This window comes from Mustela nivalis (assembly GCF_964662115.1).
Source record: "Mustela nivalis genome assembly, chromosome: 14".
NCBI lineage: Eukaryota > Metazoa > Chordata > Mammalia > Carnivora > Mustelidae > Mustela > Mustela nivalis.
The window spans coordinates 46,701,502-46,722,506 of NC_139033.1; the positions used below are offsets into that span (position 1 = coordinate 46,701,502).

Genomic DNA, 21,005 nt, shown 5'->3' on the forward strand with positions numbered 1-21,005 from the left:
CCTCCTTGTAGCACAGGAGTCCAGTTACCTGTCTCTAGGTGAGTGGGCTTTCTTGCTGGGACATGCCCACAGAAGCGCCATCAGATGTGGCCCCTGGCACCATGGGACAGCTCAGAGTTAGAGAAGGTTTTCGTCTAAGGATGAAGGAGCCAAGATCTTCCTCTGAAAATTCCTCCTCTTCTGAAGACAGCCAGCCCTCTTCCCTCTTGGTCTTCCTTTGTTAGCCAAACCCTTTCAGGAAACAGCCCTGCATTCTCTGGGCTGGGTCAGAGGGACTGACATGGCCTCTCACCTGGACACTGTGTGTTAATATCGCCTAAATGTGGCTTAGACCAGATTTACCCTGGACTCTCTCCGCCTTCCCAGGCTGACCTCCTCCCTGCCTTGTCCTTCTCACTCAACCTTTCTTAAGTCCCCTGCCTGTCTTCCCTCTCCCTTCCCCCTTCGCCCACCCCCACCCCTCCTCCTCTGGTGGAGCTATGAAGTGGGCTCTGGGGGTGGGCACTCAAATATTAAACAAATGCCCATATGATTGGCCCCAACTTTGTGTTACGATCATTCTCGAACTTGGGCAATCTTCAGCTCTGGGGACCCTTTGAGGTCACTTGCACACAGGACTTGGGGATGACTGTGGAAGACAGGTCTGGGGGCCCAAAAATAGGGAAACCCAGAGAGTTCCAATCCCAAGGAGTTCTATATCCTTATATTGACAAATCATGTTTTTCTCCCTTAAGTCTGTAAAACAGGACACAGAGGAAGGGGCACAGCAGAGGAGGAAATCCTGGCAAAGAGGAGGCAGCACATGGATATGGAAGGAGCTGGGACCAGGCCAAATCCCTAGAGATTTCCCCTTCATTGTAAATGAGGATAATTGCAGCCTTTCTTGTTCCCTGGGTTTTTAGTGAGAACTCCCTGAGGTCGCAGAGGAGGCACTCAGGACATGTGAGGGGCTATTGTTGGGGGACCTAAGTGGCCACAGCTGGAGGTGGGACAAAGCCTGGGACCCCTGACTCTGGGTCTCTTAAGGTCCCACTGGCCTGAAGGCCCTGTGAGCGGTGGACCCAGCTCTCCAGTCCAGGCCAGCAAGGGGGCTGTATGTGAAAACTCAGACCCGCCGTGTGTCACTTCTGTCCCCTCCAGTGCCAATTCTCTCACAGACAATGGGGTTCTCAAGGAGACACATCTCGATATAAAAGTTAGGTTAGCTCCTCAAGGGCAGGGACAGTTGGTGGATCTGGGTCGCCCAGGCCATGGGCATCTCTTCCTCCTGCTGACCATCTCCGGGGGCATTTGGTGAGAGGCAGTGGAGGGCATTCTTCAGGCTGTCGGACGCCCTCCTGGGACAGAGGGACTCCCATTCCCAGAGCACTCTGCGGAGGAGGGGAAGGCTCCCGCTGTGTGTCCTGGGCCTCACTGAGGACTTGAAAATGCCAAGTCTCCTGGGGCTCCTCTCTGTGACTTCTGGGCTGGGGACCATGTGCTGACTGCACCCGTTGCATGTGGCTCTGGTCCTTGCTTGCCACTGATGGAGCCCCTGTGCTCATAGATGGTCTGGTTGGGGAGGACGGATGGTGGCTTTTCTCCAGGGAGACCTCCCAGTGGCAGCTCCAGGCTCCCAGGGGTCTCGTGATGGCCAAGTGCAGCCCCCTCACCACCTTCCCCTTCTGGCCCCAGAGCAATTGGAGCCCAAGCGGGAGGCCGCCTGTGCCTGGTGAGCAGATTGGTAGAGGGAGTGCTAGAGGGAGCCCCACAGCCCGTCACCGTGTGTGAAAGCCCTCCATCAGAGGAATGCCACTTCTGCGGTTTCTGGAAGCCTCCTTCACATTGCACACAGCCCAGGAAGGAACGGTGGCCGGTTAGCTCCCTCCATTGTCAGCTGGGCCGGCCCCGCCAGAAGGAGTCTCAGACTCTAGCTTGCTAAGAATCCCTTGGGGTCCAATGGACCCTGACCAGATACAACAAGCTAAAAAAGACGTTTTGAGAACTGGGTAAATACGAATGTGGCCTGTAAGGCAGTGTTCAGTTATTGTTCATTTTCTCCAGTGTGATAATGGCATTGGAATTTGGAGGAGCGTGCTCCCGTTCTCCGGAGATGCCGCTGGCGTGGTTGAAGTACTGTGGTGTGTCGAATGGTTTACTCTTGAACAGTTCAGCCAAACACGTGCACGTGCACACACACGCACACACACATGTGCACGTGTGCACATTAACTAATATGGCAAAATGATGGAACTGTTGGATGGAGGTGGTGGGTATCTGGACAATCATCTTTTTAGCTGTGTGTGTGTGCTCACGCGTGCAAGTTCGAGAATGATCGTAACACAAAGTTGGGGCCAATCATATGGGCATTTGTTTAATATTTGAGTGCCCACCCCCAGAGCCCACTTTTAGGAGGCCCAGGGGGCACTTAGAACAGGGATGTGAGCAAGCTCCGCAGGTGCCCATGAACCCCCAGAAACCATGGCAGAAACACTGCTCAGGGAACCCAGGGTATCAAGGTGGAAACCCCAGTCTAAGAGCGTGGTGCATCGGGGCGGGTGCTGGTAGCCCGCTGGGCCGTGGAGGGAATCAGCACCGCGCTGGGCCAAATGGGCACCCCAGCTGCCTTCTGCTTCTCGGCCACCCTGTGGGAGGCTCCTCTTCCTGCAGCCCTAACTCCCGCCGCCTGGCCTCTGCCCTCATGTTCCAGCAACTTTCAACTGCATCAACACCATGCTGGGTCCGACCGCCTGGCCTTTGCTCAGACTGTCCCTTCTGCTTGGCATCATCTTTGTTCTTACCTTCCAATTTACATCCTCCCGCTTGTAGTACCATCTCCATGTCCCCTCCTCCAGGAAGCCTTCCCAGGACTGGGTCAGTCATCCTTCTGCGTGCTCCCATAGCGCCTTCAGTATACTGTTGCCCTTACATGATTTTCCACCTACTGGTCTGTCGCTCGCTAACGTGAGAAATCCTGGGAAGTCTGACTGCGGAGCCCTCAGGGCTGTTCCCCCAGTTTCTGTTACCTGATTCCTGGTACAGTGTCGGGTCTCACTGCCCAGCCCCTTGAGGGTGAGTGGGGCACGTGGCTAGTTCTGGCCAATGAGTCCTGCTCTCAAGTGGGAGATCTTATAGTGCTTTCTTTTTATCTCCAACCCAACAAGCCACAGTGAGAGATGGTGGATCCTGGGCCCAGGGCCCAGAGGAAGTGCAAGGAGCACTGCTCCAATGCCCGGTCGTGACGGGCCTCACTTTGCTGACAGTAAACCCCGACTGTTCTCAGACACTGTGACCGGGGGGCTTGTTGGTGAGCGCTGCACAACCGAGCCCAGATGGACTGATACACACGTCTTACTCATTCCCGTCCAAACGCCTGGCCCGATTCCTAGCACTAAACAGATCCCTAACAAATAACTCTGCCATGGTTTTTCCTGGCTGCAAAACAGGCCTTGAAGTCTACGCAGATATTTTAAGATGCACCACCCCGTGTCCCTTGCTGCTTCCCTGGTGACACGGGACCCTCCATGGAGATGCCCGCAGTATCCTCGTAGGAGGAGGTGCAAATCCAGCGCATTTTTGGCAATTCAAACAGACTCCCAGGTGGGTCCCATGTTAACTCAGAGCTAGTGACACTTGCTTGCCCTGGCCATGGCTCTGGTGAGCAAGGGTGCCCCATCACCCACTGCCCTGCTTGTTACCTTGTAAAGATCCCTGAACTTCAGGCCACCTCCCCAGAGAGCATCGGCCGGAGACTTTCCCTGCTCTGGGTTTCCAGCCTAGCTTTGGGAAAAGCTCCGAGGGAAAGAGTTTGTCCCCGTTGCCTCATCAGTCCCCTAACCCTATGGCCCTTTGGTCTTTCCAGCTTGCCCAGGTTTCAAGCACACCTCTTCCCCTGTCCCCAGACCCCAAGGACCGCGGGAGCTAAAACATGCAGCACCCTGCAAAGTCAGTCTGGGAGGCCTCGGGCAGATGCAGGGAAATTGCTGGTGCTTTTGGACCTCGCCCATGCAGGGGCCTGCGGCTCACAGGGAGAGGTCACCGCCGCAGCAGCCATAGCTGTGGTGCCATCCAGCCCAGACCGGCCCCTCCAGCCTCTCAGCGTTTGGTCCTTGAGGACAGTGGATCCCAGACACAGGGAGGGGATGGGTGTTTCACTTCCTTTCCGCAGGGGTCCCAGCTCAGGGCAGTGCAGAGCAGCCGATGGGGTAAGAGGTGGGCAGAAGTGGGGGGCAGTCACAGAGCAGACCCCAGGAGGCAGGGGTATGAGGCTTCTCCCCATGGCTGAGTGGACGTTCCTGGGGCCACAGGTTTACGCAGCCCCAGCCTCAGAAGCCCCAGCTCCAGGCTGGCTCTCTGGAATCCTCCTTCTCAGCCAGGCTGGTGTGGGGCCCCACTTGTCCAAGAACTCTCCGCACGTCCCGAGGGTGCCTCCAAGGAGGAGCCTGTTATGCCTTCCCATCTGTACATGGCTTTGTACTTCCCAAAGTACCTTTCCTCCATTATTTCCTCCGATCTTGACAGGCCGAGCAGCCAGGAGGGAAGGATACCCCATGTTCACGAGTCCATGCTCACGAGTAACTGAACTGAGACCCCCAGAGGTGGAAAAAGTACCCTGGTCCACACAGCAAGTCCAAGCCTGGGAGACCCTCTGACCAGGGTCTCCTAGTAACACCTCTGTCTTACTAGGATGTTCTATGTAGGAAAGGGTGAGAGTTTGTGAGTTTCATGCTGGAGCACACGCACACACACACACACACACACACACACACACACACACACACACAAAACACTGGTCCCACTGTCATAAATATCCTAGGCGCTCTGGGACAGACATCCTTGCAGAAGACCACTGAGCCTCTGTGAGCAGGGTCTTGACACCCTTCATGGGAGGTCGCCCAGCCTCGGGCTGCCCACGCAGCTAGGAGCCAGGAAGGCTTGTCCCAACCAAGCCCGGCCTTGGCCTCTGCTCCTCAAGGGGTATGAGTGGATGCCAGCGGCCAAGGGGCTCCTCATGGTACACACATGGCTGCTGGCAGGTCCCGAGGTCTCATCTGGCTCAAATTCTCATAGTTGGACTCCTGAGCCTGGGGCCTGTGGATGGAGAAAGTAGGTTGACCCTCCAGTGCACAAGTGGGGATATGCCAACTGCTCAAACCATGCCCCGGCAATGGGCAGGAAGGAGAGTTGAAATGGGGGCCCGGCCTAGACCCAACAGAGCCTGGGGACTGACTAAGGTTGGAGAGAGGGCAGCGGCGGCATCTGCGGAGCAGGGAGGAGGCCTCCATGTGGACGGCCTCCTGGAGCCCAGAGACACTGTCTTCTGGAGGGGTTCTCATCAGTGGCATCAATAGCCGTCTTTGCGCCTGGTGCCCTCCACACTCCTCTTGCCAGGCGTGGCCTCCTGAGCTCCAGCTGCTCCCCGGCTCCTCCCCCGGGACGTCTTAGAGCCTGTCTCAGACGGACCTGTGCGGGCTTGCGTCCCCTCCTCCCTGTCATCGTCATCTCAGTCAGCGGCACCAAACCGGGGCTCCCTGGCTGCCTCCCTCATTCGTGCTGCCCACCCGGGCCCCTGCTCAGCCCTGCCTTCCGTCTGCCCCACCCTCCGCCTCCTTCCGAGCACCCAGGCCAGCCTCCCCAGCAGCCTCCCGGAAAGTCTCCGGGCCCCCACTCTTCTTCAGATGGGGCCCCCCGGGTGCTTCCCATCACCACTCAGTGACTTCCCATCGGCCCCTTCCTGGGTTGCCCCTGAGCCTGTGACCCACCCAGCGGCTGCCTCCCTCCCCAGAGCTCTGCTGCGTGGCCCTGTCCATTTCCTTCACAGCTCGTACTTCAGAATCGACAAGGAACTTGTTTATGTGTTTATTAAATTCTCCACATTAAAATGTAAGCTTCCTGAAGTTGGGGGGTTTCGCTGTAGCATTAGCACCCAACACAGTGTCTGGTACAAGGCAGTTTCTCCGTAAATGCTTGAGCCCTCAGCTCTCTGATTTAGGTGTCTCAGTGAGCTCGTGAGTTAGCAACACAGAGGGAAATCTCACTGGTTCTCAAGAACTCGGGGGACTAGAGAGAGGGCCTGGGCTGGTCATGTGGCTTGTAAAGCCTTCAGGGCATGGACAGGGACAGTTATGGGAATGCCTGGGCTTGTCCAATAAGCCCTGTTCTGCCTCCCTACATCCCTGTCCTCAGGCACCTTGCCTGGGGTCAGTGAACTGGAGCCTTTCTTCCATGCAGACCTTCACAGAACAGACACGGAGAGAGAAGGGGAGCCTGGACAGCAGGGCCAGTACGTCCTAGCCTAAACCGTCTGAACGTCTAATGGCATTTTGTTTGCGAAGGCTTCGGCTCTGGGGGAGAATGAGTACCCTGAACTGGCTTTTGTGTGAGTCTGCCTGTTCCAGAACGCTGGGGAGCCCAAGAGGAAACACAGGCTCGAGGAATCACATCTAGGTGCGGACGTGAGACGGGAAAATGACCCTTCAGCACCTCACACACCAGTGTGAGGCCCAAACTGTAAACGCTGGGGGAGGGGTGGGTGGGGAGAGCAGGTCCCCGTGGCCTGGTCTGGCCAGAAACAACTTGGGAGACTGAAGAGCAGGACTTCGGGAGGCTGCGGGGGAGGTCAGAACCCTGATGGAGCCCCAGATCCCAGCCCTGACCCTCTTCCTGGTCTTTCTCCTTATGCCGCGAGCCCCAAGAACCCTGCGTGCCTGGGCCAGTGGGGCCTTAGCCTGGGGTGGGCGAGGGCAGGGTACTCACCGTGGTGGGGTGTCCGGGGTGACTGGGTGCTCTGTGTGAGGGACAGAGAGAGAGACAAAGAGGGGGGGAGGCATGAATCTCCATGGTAGCCTCAGGCCACAGGCCCTGCTGTCCTCTCCACCCCACCACAGAAAGTGGTCCGAAGGGACACGCAACAAACACGAGGTAGCTGAGTACGAAGTGTCCTTAGAGATGACCAGGAGTTAATGATGAGAACCCCGGAGGGAGGAACGGCCCAGCAGAAAAACCTGCCTTTCTGAGGACCACGGCGCCCAGAACGCTTGGTGGGTCTGGAGAACCGGCAAGAAAAGACAAGACAGCGAAGCCACTTGGCAAAGGCCACAAACGGAGCAGCTGTGACTAATTTTGGATTTCGTCCCAGGAGAGTGTGAGGCAGGTGCTGCTGACCTGGATGGTCTGAGAGGCTCTCAGACCCTGCCGGGGGTGAACTCACCTAGGCGGCGGCGGGCTGCAGCGCGGGCGGCCAGAACGCCGAGCAGCAGCAGCGCCTTGAGGCCGAGCGCGCCGAGCGGGAGGGCGAGGGCCGGGGCCGCGGAGGCGCCGTGGAATCGGAACAGGTAGACGCTGGCCTCCGCGCGGCCCAAGCTGTTGGAGGCCGTGCACGTGTAGCGGCCGTCGTGCGCCAGCGTGGACAGCTCGGCGGTCACCTGGTGGCCGTGACCCTGGGCAGGGCCCGGCGCGGGGGCCGAGCCATTGCCCAGGGCCGGGCCGGACCAGTCCAGGGCGGGCGGCGGCTCCCCTTCGGCGGTGCAGAGCGCGCGGAAGGCGTGCGCCGGGCCGGGCAGCACCGACAGGTTGACGATCCGCGGGGCGGCTGCGGGGCGGCGACGGGGTGGAGGGGGGGCGGGGGAGAAAGAGAACTGTGGTCAGAGAAGCGGCGGGGAAGGGCAAGGGCAAAGGGAGGACCCCTCTCAGTCCCTTTCAGTCACCAAGAGATTTGGGGCTGGTGGCGCAGGGAGGAGCGAGTAGGCGCTCTAGCGCCACGGTGCCAAGGTCCCCATAGAGATGTGGCCTTGGGCAAGTTATTTGGAAGCTCCGTGCCTCAGTTTCTTCATGCGTAAAATGGGGATCACTTACCTTATGGGGTCGTTGAGAAGATTTGGCAAGTTACTACATGTGAGGTGCTTGGATTCGGGCCTGGCTCACAGGAGATGCTCCCTCTATGGTCGTTACTGTGGCTGTAGCTCAGGGCTGGGGACTGTCTGCTGGTAGGCTTTCAAGGGCACTTCCCACTCCCAGACAACCTCACCAAGATCTAGAGTTGAATGTCTGGGTCTATGGCAGGGCAGCGCAGGCCCTGGGGAGAAACTGACATGCACTTGGAGAGGCGACCCAGCCAGCCCAAGGGCGCATGGAAAGTTCTGGGCGGAGTGGAACCCAAAACGGGATCCTCACAGCAGGGAAGGCTAGGATTTTAAAAAGTTCCCCAGCTCATTCCAGGGCGCAGCTCTAGGGACAAGGGACCCTGGTCTCCACTTTTTTAGGGTCTAGCAAAGTACTGCACACTTGGCGTCTCCCTGGGCATCTTTCTGGTGGGCTGTGTGTGCCCTTCAGTGCACAGAGCACACATCCCACGGGGGCCCTTGCCATTACTGTTCAACTCGTGTCCCTCCCCCTAGACTGAGAGCTACTGGGGCCATTCACTCCCTACGAACTTCATCTGGATGCCCATTCCCCTGGCACCACTCAGTTCTGAGGGCCAGCATTCTGAACTTTTAACAACTTCCTGGGCGGCCCGCATCCATCTCCAGGTGTGCGGCCCCCCTGCCCGGCAGAAAGGTGCTGTGCGTCGCCCCCCTCTCCACGCCCTTGGCGGAAGCTGTGTGGGCGCCCCGAGGCCCCGGGGGACACGGCGGGAAGGCGGCCTGGAGGCGGGCGGGAAGGGCGCGGCGCTCACCGGTCACGCGGAGCCGGATGCCATGGCGGCTCTCGTAGCGGTCGTGGACGTCGCCGGCGAACTCCACGCGGCAGAAGTAGCGGCCATCGTCGGCCAGGGCGAGGCGCTCGACACGCAGCGACAGGTCGTTGCGGCGCGGGTTGCCCAGCAGCCGGAAGCGGCCGTGCAGGCTCAGCGCCGTCTGGCAGAGCTCGCTGCCCCGCGCCGCCGCGCACCGGAACACCTGCGGGCCCGCGTAGGCCTCGCCCGCGCGCCAGATGGCCGTGAGCGGCCCGTCGTAGTGGCGGTGCGGGTGTGTGAAGGTGCAGGGCAGCACGGCCGCCTCGCCCGCCGCCGCGCTCACCTCGGCCGGCACCTGCATGGACCAGCGCTGCGCCGGCGCACCTGCGGGCGCCCGGGAGCGTCAGCGGACTCTGGGGGAACCCCTCGCTGGGGAGCCTGGAACCCGCAGGACTCAGGGAGCACCCGGAGGGGGGGGGGCTGGAAACCCCAGGGTTTCGGGAAGCATCTGTCTTGTGGAGGCCCAGAAACCCTCCGTGTGACTCGAGAGGCACCCTCCGGGATTTTGACTCCCATGACTCTCGAGGTGCCTGGCCCCTCTCCGCCCTTCTCTGGGAGTATTTGCTTCATTCGGGGACGTCCCACCTACAGGCCCATCGACCCCATACTCTTTCCCACCCCCCTGCCCTGCGGCAGACAAGCCCCAGGATCCGTGGTTACCTTACAGCCCCAAGCACCCACCTCCCACGATGGTGAAAATAAAAACACTTACTATGAGCCTCTGCGTTGAGCAAGTTCCCTGTAGTATCTCTTTTGGTTCTCACAAACGATCCTAGATGGAAGCACAGTTATCCTTGAGTTACAGGTAACAAACTGAGGCACAGAGAAGTTGAGTATGTAAGTAAGGTCACACAGCTAGAAGGAGGCACAGCCAGCTTTCAGACGGGACTGCCCGACTCCACAGCCAGCAGTCTAGGGCACTAAAGGCAGGGAAGCTTGGGCCTCATCCAAGGAGCCCAGCGCTCCCCGTTAACAGAACAGAAAGAGACCTCAGCAAGGGATGGTAGGTTCCGAACTTAATGTGTTGAGCTGGTGGATGAGGTTCCTTTAGAATCCAGGTCAACTCAGAAGGGCTTCCCAAAGCCGGACAGGGAGCGGAGAGCCCACAAGTGGTAGATGTTCCTGCTGTGTTCTTGCTCTGGGCTTAGTTTCCTCACAGCCTGTGCTGTGAGCCTCTGAAGTATGGTTGAGCTCAGGTCTGGGAGCTGTGCTCTGCCTCCAGCTCCAAGATGGCTGGAGAGCCCCTGTCCTTGTCGTCCCGTGCGCGTGCTGCTTTGGGGAGGGGCTGAGCACGTGGGTGAGGGGGGATGTTGGGGCTGGGCCTCAGAGGACCAGGCTCGGTGGGGGTGGTATCTCCCCGAGGAGGGAGGACAGGCTGGTAGGTCTGCCCAGCTAGAACCCCGAATGCAGTTCCCAAAAGGGATCTTGAGAGGGAATAATATAGCTGCTCTTATATTTCCCGAGAGCTTTGTAATTCACACGGTTCTTTCATATACATCCTGTCACATGACCCCCAAGACACCCTGGGGGAGAAAGGCAGGGAGATATTGTTATAGCTCAGAAAACGGAGGCCCAGAGTCACACAGACAGAAGATGGGAGAAACCCAGCTTTTCTGAGTGCTCTTTACTTATTGGGGGTACGTCGTGCCTTGGGTAGGAATCTCCTCAGTCCTCCAAGGAGCCTAGCCTGTGGATGAGTTATCTACAGGGGGGCACAATCCTCCCGTATAGAATCAACATCTATCACTACACACACGACCACGTTGTTCTTGGGACACACGTTCCTGCGCGGTGAGGACCCTTCTGGGACCCGTCTTGGCTATCATGGACCCATTAAGCCTTTCCTTCTCTGGTGGAAGTTCCAGGCCTTCCCTTGCCTCTCACTGCCTGCTTCGTGCTCTCTCTGCAGCATAGTTGCCTGAGATGGGGCTCTCAGGTGTGTGCCGCAGGTGTGTGCTACGGGTATGCTGCAGGTGTGTGCCACAGGGGTGTGCGCAGGTGTGTGCTGCACCAGCAGCATGGGGGTACGAATTGGGTTGTGTGAGCTCTGCCTCATATAAAACCACACTTTGGGCTTAGGCCAAGCTTGCCATCAGATAAAAACTATGAGTTCTATTTTCACACAATGTGCTTGTAAGCCAGCTCTTGTTTTTGCAGGACAAGTGAATTACGCTTTTGACCTGAAGTGGAGGACATGACATTTATCTCCAGTTAAGAGCTTGTTTGTTCAGTTGTTAATAATCAAAGGGCCTGGTTTCAAATCTGAGAAGCCCTTTCTGAAGCTTCTGCTGGTTTACTCAGCACTCCCAGATGCAGAAAGTGTTTCCCCCTTCTTGAGGCTCAGCCTGTGCCTCGGTTTCCCTACAGTTCCACCCTCTGTAACCTCAGGCTCCTCTGACCTCCTGCATCTTGCAGGCGTCCTGGAGCCAGGTGCTGATCCCCCCAGGTAGGTTTTGCTCTTGTGCACTCATCAATGAGCAAACACGTATCAGACACGGTCCCACTCTAAGCCAGGCACTTGGATACAAGCCAGGGTTACAAAAATCAATCGGATGGCGTTATCAGCCTGCCGGAGCTCACCACTCAGAAAGGGAGACAGATCTGCGAACACATAATTACACTGCAGCTTTCCAGGTCCGCTAATGAGGGACACCGACAAGGTTTCCTTTGTCTGAACAAGATTCCTGGCCCATTTCATTCACCACCTCCCTCCCAGCCAGCCCCAGGCCTCTGCTGAGTCGTCCTCCAGAGGGAGGCATTTCCCCAACCCCCAGCCTGGGTCTGGCATCCTTCCCCTGTGCCCCAGGGCTGACAGATGTACTTTCTCCCTGTGGGCATGGGCTAGTCAACTGTGTGTCTCGCCCAGGCACCCAGAAGCTCTGGAGGGCGGATCTTTGGTCATATATGTGTTGTTACTGTCTCACCAGGCACTTGCCACATAGTAATCGCTGTTGAATTGCTGTCATAGAGCAGAAGGGAGGGTGACCAGGCTGGCAGGGGAGGGTGGTGGGGGCTGGGGGAAGAGGTGTGCAAATATCAGGCAGGGGATGCTTGGAGGGAGAGAGGAGGCATTCTTTCGGCGGAGCCTCGAGAAAGGAGTGGGATTTGCCAAACCTTGGCGTAGACTGCAGGTGCTCTAAGCGAAGGTGGCAGGTGAGCAAGACCAGAGAGGCAAGGATGTCAGCATCGGGGGGACAGGGCATGCCCAGATAATGGGGCCAGAGTACACAGTGCTTTGGGTGCTCACTGGGAGACACTCCTCATATCATTTCATGTGCACGACAGCCCCATGAGCGACTGGCAACAGCCCCTTTTGGAGAAGGGAGGACAGAAGCTCAGAGAGGCAACGTGACTGGTGCAAGTTCATCTGACCAACCAGAAGCAGAGCCGAGGCTTCCCCTTCTGTGGTTCCTGTTCCTACTTTGTCCCCTGTGCTGTGTTGCCCCGGCATGACAGCCCAGTTTGGAAACATCCTGAAGTGTGATCCAAATGGTAGCCACCCCTCCCCAACCCCTCTCCCTCTCCCTGGAGGATTCTGCTGTAGGAGCTGAGCGGGCACACAGAGGTCCTGTAGTAAGATCTTGGCTCCTGTCGGGGGGATTTATGTTTCCTGTTTGCCTGCTGGATGGTGTTTCCAGAGGCCAGCGCCTGCACTCCCCCTTACAAGGAGACTTTGGACGCAGGGAGAGGGTGGGAGGTCCCCGCAGGGATTGCCCTGGGGAGCAAACGCATGTGCTTTGGCAGGAACCCAAGCTCCCAGCACCTTGTGACATGTGTTGCTCCCTCCAGCAGCTCTTGCCCATATTTAGCAAAAGGGAGGGGATGCTCTTGGACTGAAACCTTGGCCCCTGGTTGTAGAGTCTCTGATCTCCCTGCCTCGGGACCATTAGACCTCCAGGGTCAACAGGAGACCCAGATTCTTCTCGCTATCCAGTATGCCGTCACTCCATGGTGGGCCCGCCTTCCAGCTTTGGCACGGCTGGACCTGGGGGACAATCTCACTTGTGCTCATGCTTTCCCCGCCTTTTATGAGCACCCGGTCTGAGCCTGGCCCTGTTCTAGGCTCCTTCGCTTACTTACTGGGGGATCTTCGGGCAGGTTACTTAATATCCCAGCTGTCGGGCTCCTCTGCTGCCAAATGGGGCACCTGATACCTTCCTCACGGGCTTGAGGGTTGAGTGAAGCCACATGTAGCTCGCCCAGGAAGTGCTCGATGCACGTTAGCCTCCTGCTCCCGCCAGCCCTGCAGAGGGAGTATGGCTGCAAGGTAGCTGGGTGGGGACGCCGAGCAGTGGTAGGGAGGTGCTCTGGGCATACATCTCGAGGTGATGCAGCAGGGGTGAAGACGTGGTACCTTGACATCCCACCTTTTGTAGCTCACGTTGGCATCTTAGATCAGAGGGGCAATCACAGCTGACTGCGGTCTGGGGCCAGTGTAGGCCACGGGGTGCTCTCCCCAGAGTGCCTACTTAGCTCATCTCTGTCTGTGCTCCCCTCAGCCTTCTCAGGGCCCTGCTCCCCGCCGGTCCTCCTCTGCCCCAGCTAGGACTTCTCAGCCCACGCGGCTGACCATAGGAGCCATCAGGAGCAGAAGCAGCATCCTGGCTCATGAAACTCTCCCATTGATTTCCTTCGCGACCCATGACAGCAGGCCATCTCCTCCCCGGCCTTTCCCTGCACCCCCACCCCCGGCGCTCCCCTGCACCCCCCACGAGCTAGGGTGACTGCTGTGATTTGTCTTGCCTTTTGGTTTGTTTTCTGGCAGTGGTTTCAAGCTAGTAAATTCCTCTGAGCCAGGCTGAGCTCCGGGCTCCCCACCACTGCACGCAGGTGGTAGAAAAGATGGGCCTTGCCCCCGGGAGACTCCAGCACTTCAGTCCAGGCTGTGACACCCCAGAAAAGTCACCTGACTCCCATGGGCCTCCTTAAAGTAGGGACAAGGGTCCTTGCTTGTAGAGCTATGGTGGAGAGTGAACGAGCTGCTTGTCAAGGCTGACACAGAAGTCCTTGAGGATGACCGCTACTGTGACCCCTCTACCTGCTTCTCGGAGGTCTGTGGACCAGCTGCACCCAAGCAGTCAGAGCTCCCAGACCATTGTTCTTCCCACCTGCCTGTTCCCTGGTGTCTCCAGCTTTCCAGGAGCAGACGTGTGGGGGGCCAGAGGGGAAAGACAAGGGAGAGTGTGCATGAGCCCCTGGGAGATTTGGGGCTGCCCCAGGGCGCTGGGTGCTGGGGGGTGGGTGGCATCGGTATGAAGGAGAAAGGCACAAGAGGTAGAAGGGGGTTTCCTGGACGAATTCTTCCCACTTCACTTTTGCCAAGGGCCTGCCCTGGTCCTCTGCTCAGAGATGTGTTTGGGGAGGAGACTGGGACTTCGGGCACCGGCTCAGGAAGGCCCAGGGTTCCCGTATAGCAACCAATGCCAGGCTGATCTTCCAGTCTCCTGTCTAGGTCCGCTGTTCCACGGAGCAGCTCACAGGCGAATGTCTCCGGGGGGGTTTCAGAAAGCGGGATCCCCTCACCTAGATCCTGGACCTCTCGGGGTAGCAGTGAAGACACTGCCAGTATGAGAAAAAGTGATCTCCTCCCCCAGAAGCCTCAGCCTCCCTGGGTAAATCTGACCCACAGCGGGAGCGCTTGTGTGGTTTGGGTTTTGTTCTTGGGCACGTGACTGCTCAGGCTTCCTCTAAGTCTTTTCGTCTTTAACTGATTCACAGCAGCTGACCCTCAACTGGAGGAAAGAAATCAACCCAAGCCACCCCCACCCCCACCTCGCCTCTCTCCAGGGTATGTGACTTCAGCAAGATTTCCCTGTCATTTATTGCACAATCACTCAGCCCCAGGACCGGGCTGGCAGGCTTTTATCCACGATCTAATCGTCCTTCACAACACTCGACCGGGCGCCAGCGTCCCCACTTTTCTGATGCTCCCAGGAGTGAGGCCACTTGCCCAGGGCCACACAGCTAGTAAGTAGCAAAGCCGGGATTCAAAGGTGTATGTGACGTTGACACTCACGTCTGAACCGCTCTCTTACCAGCCCCGGGTCCGGGCGGGGTCCCCTCCTCCAGCCCCTATTGTCTAAGTGGGGCCCTAACCTAAATGATCCCAGAAAGGCGGCGGAGTTACGTCACTCTGGGAAAAGAGAGCCTCCCCGCCTCATCGCCCCTGTCACACTGGGTGTGTGGTGGGACAGGCGGCAACATGGCGTAGGGACCCGTGGGGGCCCGGTCTGGAGCCGCACATCCACCCACACCTCCCATGGGGTGTCTCTGCGCCTCTGTTGTCTCATCCGGGAAAAGGGAATAGAGTAGTTCCTTTCTCAGTAGGTTCCGAGGCTTACGCACAGTTCTAATTAAAGTGCCCAGCATGTCTAAGAGTCGTCTGTGGGCGGGTGCTGCAATTATCCAGACCAGACCTGACCTGGACGCTGCCTGTGTTGAATGCTCCAGAGGAAGGAGAAGGAGTTTATCATCCAGTCGTGGAGACAGGGCCCCAGACGAGGAACATGGACTAACCCAGAGCACCATGATGCCAGTGAAGTCACCAGGCCATGCATGATGGCCTGTGGCCCCACTGGTGGGAGCACTGATGCCGAGTCCAGAGGCCCAGTCATGGGAGGGGCTGGAGCTCAGAGGATGGCCTCTGTCATTTATCCTGATTGCCCCCAACTACCTCGTGCCTCAGAATGACCCTAGAGACAGGGCCTCAGTGGCACCGTTGGTTATGTGTCCCACTTTTGCTTTTGGCTCAGATCTGATCTCTGGGTTTTGAGACTGAGTGCGCTCCGTGCAGAGTCTGCTGGAGTTTCTCTGTCCTCCTCCCCCCAAAATAAACAAATAAATACATCTTAAAAAAAAAAAAAAAAAAGTGACCTGAGAAGACGGTTGAACATGCAGACTCCCGAGCCCTGCTGTCTGATACTCTCCTTCTGCAGATCGGGCGAAGAGCCAAAGGAACTGCATTTAGGTGAATGGCCCTCTCACCACCCAAATTCTCAGGCAGTTGGTCCCCAACCAAAACACTGTTCCTGGGGACATCAAGTCACTGAGCTGAGTGACCAATGACGTTGTCACTTAAGCCTGCTGCTGAATCCCATTCAGCCCTTGGGATCCCAGTTCCCACGGGATGCTCAGGGTGTCCTCTCTCACTTGCCCCGTGTCCCGTGGGAAATCACCCCCACCCTTACCTTAAACTATCGCGCGCCTCCTCCCTTCCACTCTGGGCTGTGCCCATGGAGAGATACAGCACTTGGAGGACCACAACCCCCGAAATCCCTCAGAGCCTGGACTGTCCTCTCCTGAGCTTGCCTGTCATCTCCCAGGATCCTCACGGCGGGGGCGAGCAGGGGGCCTTTCTACAGGTGGGGCCACGGAAGCCCCGAGAAGTCAGAGGATTGCCCCCAGGTCACTGGCAGGCAAAACCTGGGCTTGAACTTCTGACCTCCGTCGCCACCGCTTCCTGGAGTGTCCAGCTGCCCCAGGTGCGAGGAGAGAAGACCGTCCCTGCAGTTGTGTGAGCATCTATTCTGTTCTGAGTGTGGGCCAGAGAGAATAGTGGCAGACTCACCCATCGGGAGGATGCCCACCAGGCAGGCCAGGAGTCCGATGGACCGGTCCATGTTGTAAGCATCTGAAGACCCTAAGCCAGCCCCGCGCTCGGCTCAGCCTCCAGGGAGAGGCCTCTCTGGCGAGGCTGTACGAGAAGGCAGGGGAGGGATGGGCGGTGTGCTCAGGTCTGCACCCCGACCGGGCTCCAGGCATGGGAGGAACTGGGGAGACGTGGTCAGGCGGCCTGGTTATGATTCGATGAGGCCCGTGGGGTTTAGTCATGTGGAAAACCGACAGGGGAACCACTCGGATGATTTTCCAGGACAGGAAACAGAGAAGTACACGAGGAGGATGAAGGGTCCTTTCCATGGTCTCTGGTCCCTTTGGAAAAACTGCTGTGCTTATGGTGCCGGCCTCCCCTTCCTCTCCCCTCCCTTCTTTTTCTCTCTTTCTTTCCTTCCTCCCTTCCTCCCTCCCTTCCTTCCTTCCTTCCTTCCTTCCTTCCCTCTTTACCTTCCCGCATTTTTAATGTGCCAGTATAGGTTTTCTTTTTTTTTTTTTTTTTTTTTTTTAAAGATTTTATTTATTCATTTGACAGAGATGACAAGCAGGCAGAGAGGCAGGCAGAGAGAGAGGAGGAAGCAGGCTCCCCGCTGAGCAGAGAGCCCGATGCGGGGCTCGATCCCAGGACCCTGGGATCATGACCTGAGCCGAAGGCAGCGGCCTAACCCACTGAGCCACCCAGGCGCCCCTAGGTTTTCTTTTTTCATTTCTTTTACTTTCAGAGAAAGAGAGAGAGGGAGACAGTGTGCTCCGGAGAAGGGAGTCAGAGGTGGGATTCAAGCTCACCACCCTGAGATCATGACCTGAGCCAAAATCAGGAGTCTGCGGCTTAACCAACTGTACCACCCAGGCGCTCCCAGTGTGGGTTTTCATTTTGATGAAGCTGTCTTAAGGTGGCCATACAGATTTTGAAGTCGTGATTATTCATAGAAGAATAATCATCTCCCAAACGTAGTCATCACTGACAATGCTTACATGACCGAGCTGCATAAAAGGGAAATAGTAAAATGATTAAGCAAATCAATCCAGACAAACATGTCAACATGCTCAGAACATCAAAATGCCAGATAGAAATATCTTACTTCAGGGGCAGAAACTTTGTAGCTGTTGCAAGGTTGCCCGAAAGCTGGACAGAGGAGCAACCAGTTAAGGGCCTGGCAAAGGTGAGCCAATCCATGGCTAGAGGGAAATGTTTTAGTGAGGATAAAGGCTAATCTGTTATGGGGTGTGGGGGCTCTCAAATACAATAGATTAAAAAAACAGAAGGTGATTTCTCTCCCATATGACAGTCCCAAAGTGAGCTGTTTATGTTGGCAGGTGGCTTGCCTCTCCTGGTCATTCTGGGGTCCAGTTTCCTCCCTACCCTTACACCCTCACCCCCTTCCCCCGTGACATTGTTAATGCCTCTTAAGGCCGAAAGTGGTAATCAGGCTCATTCACCGGGAAAGACAACTCTAAGTCAGTTGGCTTGTGTTTTGGGTTATCTGTGATCCAAAAGTTGTATACGTCACATCCACTCTCATCCCACTGGCCCCGCTGCAAGGGAGCCCTGGAAGTGAGGGCACTAGCAACGTGGTGCTATGGCCACGTTACAATTTATTACCATGGAAGCAGGGAATAGATGTTGCCAGGTACTTAGTTACGTATCTCTGCTACAAATGTTTGCTAGAACTCTAGAAAACTAAACTTTGGAAAAGAATTGATTCCATAAACTCTAAAGGTGTCATTGAAGGGTTCACCCATATTTTATATAGCACACTGAGAGAGAGAGAGAGAGAGAGAGAGAGAGAAAACCTTTCTACCTTTTTATAAGTGTAAGATGCCATTGACTATAACATGTACCCAGAATTCAGAAATGTGAGAAACTGGGCATCTTAGAATGGATGAGATATCGTTCCTTTTTAGCTTTTTGGTTATATATTCTCAGTAAGAAGAGACTTTTCAGAGAAGTCACCAGTCCTCCCGATACTAGAAGGAGCAGAGGGAAGAGAGGCAAGCCTGTGAAGAGGTTTTTCCTTCCACTCCTGGTTTGCTGAGAGTTGTTAGCATGAATTAGTATTGAATTTTCTCCAAAATGTTTTCTGCTTTTATTGAGATAATGCTAAGATTTTTCCTCTTTAGTGAATTACATTGGTTGATCTTGCTAATTGAACCAGCCTTGTGTTCCTGAGATAAACCACACTCGATAGCAATGTATTATCCCTTTTACGTATTTCTGGGTTCAACTTGCTAACGTTCTGCTGAGGATTGTTTACAACCCTGAGGGATATTGATCTGTGGTTTTTGTCTCTTGCAGTGTCTGTGCCTGGTTTTGGCATTAGAGTAACTCTGGCCTCATAGAAGGAGTCAGGAAGTGTGTCCTCCTCTTCTCTTTTCCGAAAGAGATTATGAATTGGTATTACATCTTCATGAAATATTTGGTAGGATTCCCCACTTGAACCAAATCGTCTGTGCCTGGAGTTTTCTTTTTGTTGGAAGATTTAAAACTATGAATTTAACTTGCTTGACAGAGTCCTATTCAGATGATCTATTTCTTCGAGAGTCAGTTTTGGTAGGTCATGTGTTTCGAGGACATGGTCCATTTCATCCGAGTTGTTGAAATTATGGGCACGGAAGTGTCCATAATATTCCCTTATTTTTTCTTCCATGTCTGTGAGGTCTGTAGTAATATCACATCTTTCATTCCTGAATAAACAGTACTTTGTTGTATTTTTTATAGGTTATTAAAATTTTTTAAATTTAAATTCAATTAACACATAGTGTATTATCAGTTTCAGAGGTAGAGGTCAGTGATTCATCAGTCTTCTATAACATTCAGTGCTCATTACATCACATGACCTCTTTCATACCAGTCACCTAGTTACCCTGTCTCCCCATCTCCCTCCTCTCCAGCACCCCTCGGCTTGTTTCCTACAATTAAGAGTCTCTTACAGTTTTTCCCCCTCTCTGATTTCATCTTATTTTTCCTTCCCTTCCCCTATGCTCTTCTGTTTTGAATGAACAGTACTTTAAAACATCCAGGTTTAAAAAATTTTGAATGTGTATCATATCCCTGGTGCAATGCTAAACACACTCAGACATATGGAAAAGCAGCTTCCAGTCGTGGTTTCCAGTGTAACCAAGTGTGCTGGGACCAATGACTCGGCTCTCAGCCCTAGGCCTCCGTTTCTGTACTCAGCTGCAGATGCTGAGGCTGACACTCTGCAAACCGCATTCTTCAGACACGCTTGCTGGCCAGTGGAAGGCACAAGAGCGAGATGGGGAGCTGGGCTTTCAGCTCCTGTCAGCGTGGCTCCAGCACCTGATGAGAGTTCTGGGTCCAGCTTCCAGGTTCTTTTGGCAGTGGAAGCCTGCTGCGTCCCCTCGGGGGTATAGCACCAGCCAGTGCCCCCCTCCCACACTATTGTCTGAGCATTAGTGGACCCCTTCATAGAGCTGGCCAGCAGCTCTGCGGGGCCCCTTCCTCTGAGCTCTGAGACCTCGGTAACCTTACCTCCCCCTACCCCCCCAGCACTGGGAGGAGTAGTGGCGTCCTCTAGTTACTAATACTTGCACTGCTCAGAATCTCCTAGTTTCTCATTTCTCATTCAATTATTTGTGTAACCAGCGGGTTATACTGTGCTTGATACATGAGCTCGGCAAATCTCAGTAATTCTCCCCAAGTTCATCTCTAAATTCAACAATCTCAATCAAAATATCAATAGCCTTTTTTTTTTTTTTTTTTTTTACAAGCAGATTCTTAAATTTATATGGAAAGTCAACGGAACTGGAAGAGCCAGGATTGGTTTTTGGAAAAGAAGAATGCTTTGGGAGGACTGTGGCTCTGTGATTTTGAGAACGATGATAAAGTTTCTGAAAACAAGATAATGTGGTATTAGTGGGATGATGGCCACAAAGACCAGTGAGCCAGAACTGAGAGTCAAGAAATACCAACGCAGCCAGCTGATTTTTGATAGAAGTCCAAAGGCAGGGGTGCCTGGGTGGCTCAGTCGTTGGGCATCTGCCTTCGGTTCGGTTCATGATCCCAGCGTCCTGGGGTTGAGCCTGATATTGGGCTCTCTGCTCCGCGGGAAGCCTGCTTCTCCCTCTCCCACTCCCCGTTTGTGTTCCCTCTCTCACTGACTCTGTCAAATAAATAAATAAAATCTTAAAAAAAAAAAAAAAAAAAAAAAAAAAGAAGTCCAAAGGCAATTTGATGGAGAGAGCACAATCTTTTCAACAAATGGTTTTAGAACAGTTAGATGTCCCTATACCCAATAGATAAATAAATATAAAAAAAAAGGACCTTGACTCATGAGTCACACCTTATACAAAAATTAACCAAAAATATAGTATAGACCAAAATGTAAAATGTAAAACTATCAAATTTCTAGAGCAAAACAAGGAAAAAAAATCTTTGTAAGCTTAGGTTAATTGAAAAGATGATAAACTGGATTTTGTTAAAATTAAAAACATTGGGGCACCTGGGTGGCTCAGTGAGTTAAAGCCTCTGCCTTCGGCTCAGGTCATGATCCCAGGGTCCTGGGATCCAGCCCCACATAGGGCTCTCTGCTCTGCAGGGAGCCTGCTTCCTCCTCTCTCTCTCTGCCTGCCTCTCTGCCTCCTTGTAATCTCTCTGTCAAATAAATAAATAAAATCTAAAAAAAAAAAATTAAAAACATTGACTCTCCAAAAGACACTG

General features: G+C 54.9%; 1 protein-coding gene across 1 annotated transcript; it reads right to left on the reverse strand.

Annotated features, from left to right (window-relative positions):
• Positions 1–2,327: 2,327 nt before the first annotated feature.
• SIGLEC15 (sialic acid binding Ig like lectin 15) lies at positions 2,328–16,459 on the reverse strand. Its single transcript, XM_082699317.1, has 6 exons — positions 16,281–16,459; positions 9,426–9,485; positions 8,654–9,037; positions 7,190–7,570; positions 6,736–6,766; positions 2,328–5,070 (listed from the first exon to the last, which is right to left on the reverse strand). The coding sequence occupies exons 1-6, from the start codon at positions 16,330–16,332 to the stop codon at positions 4,989–4,991; spliced, it is 990 nt and encodes a 329-aa protein (XP_082555443.1). The 5' UTR covers positions 16,333–16,459; the 3' UTR covers positions 2,328–4,988.
• Between the last annotated feature and the right edge of the window lie 4,546 nt (positions 16,460–21,005).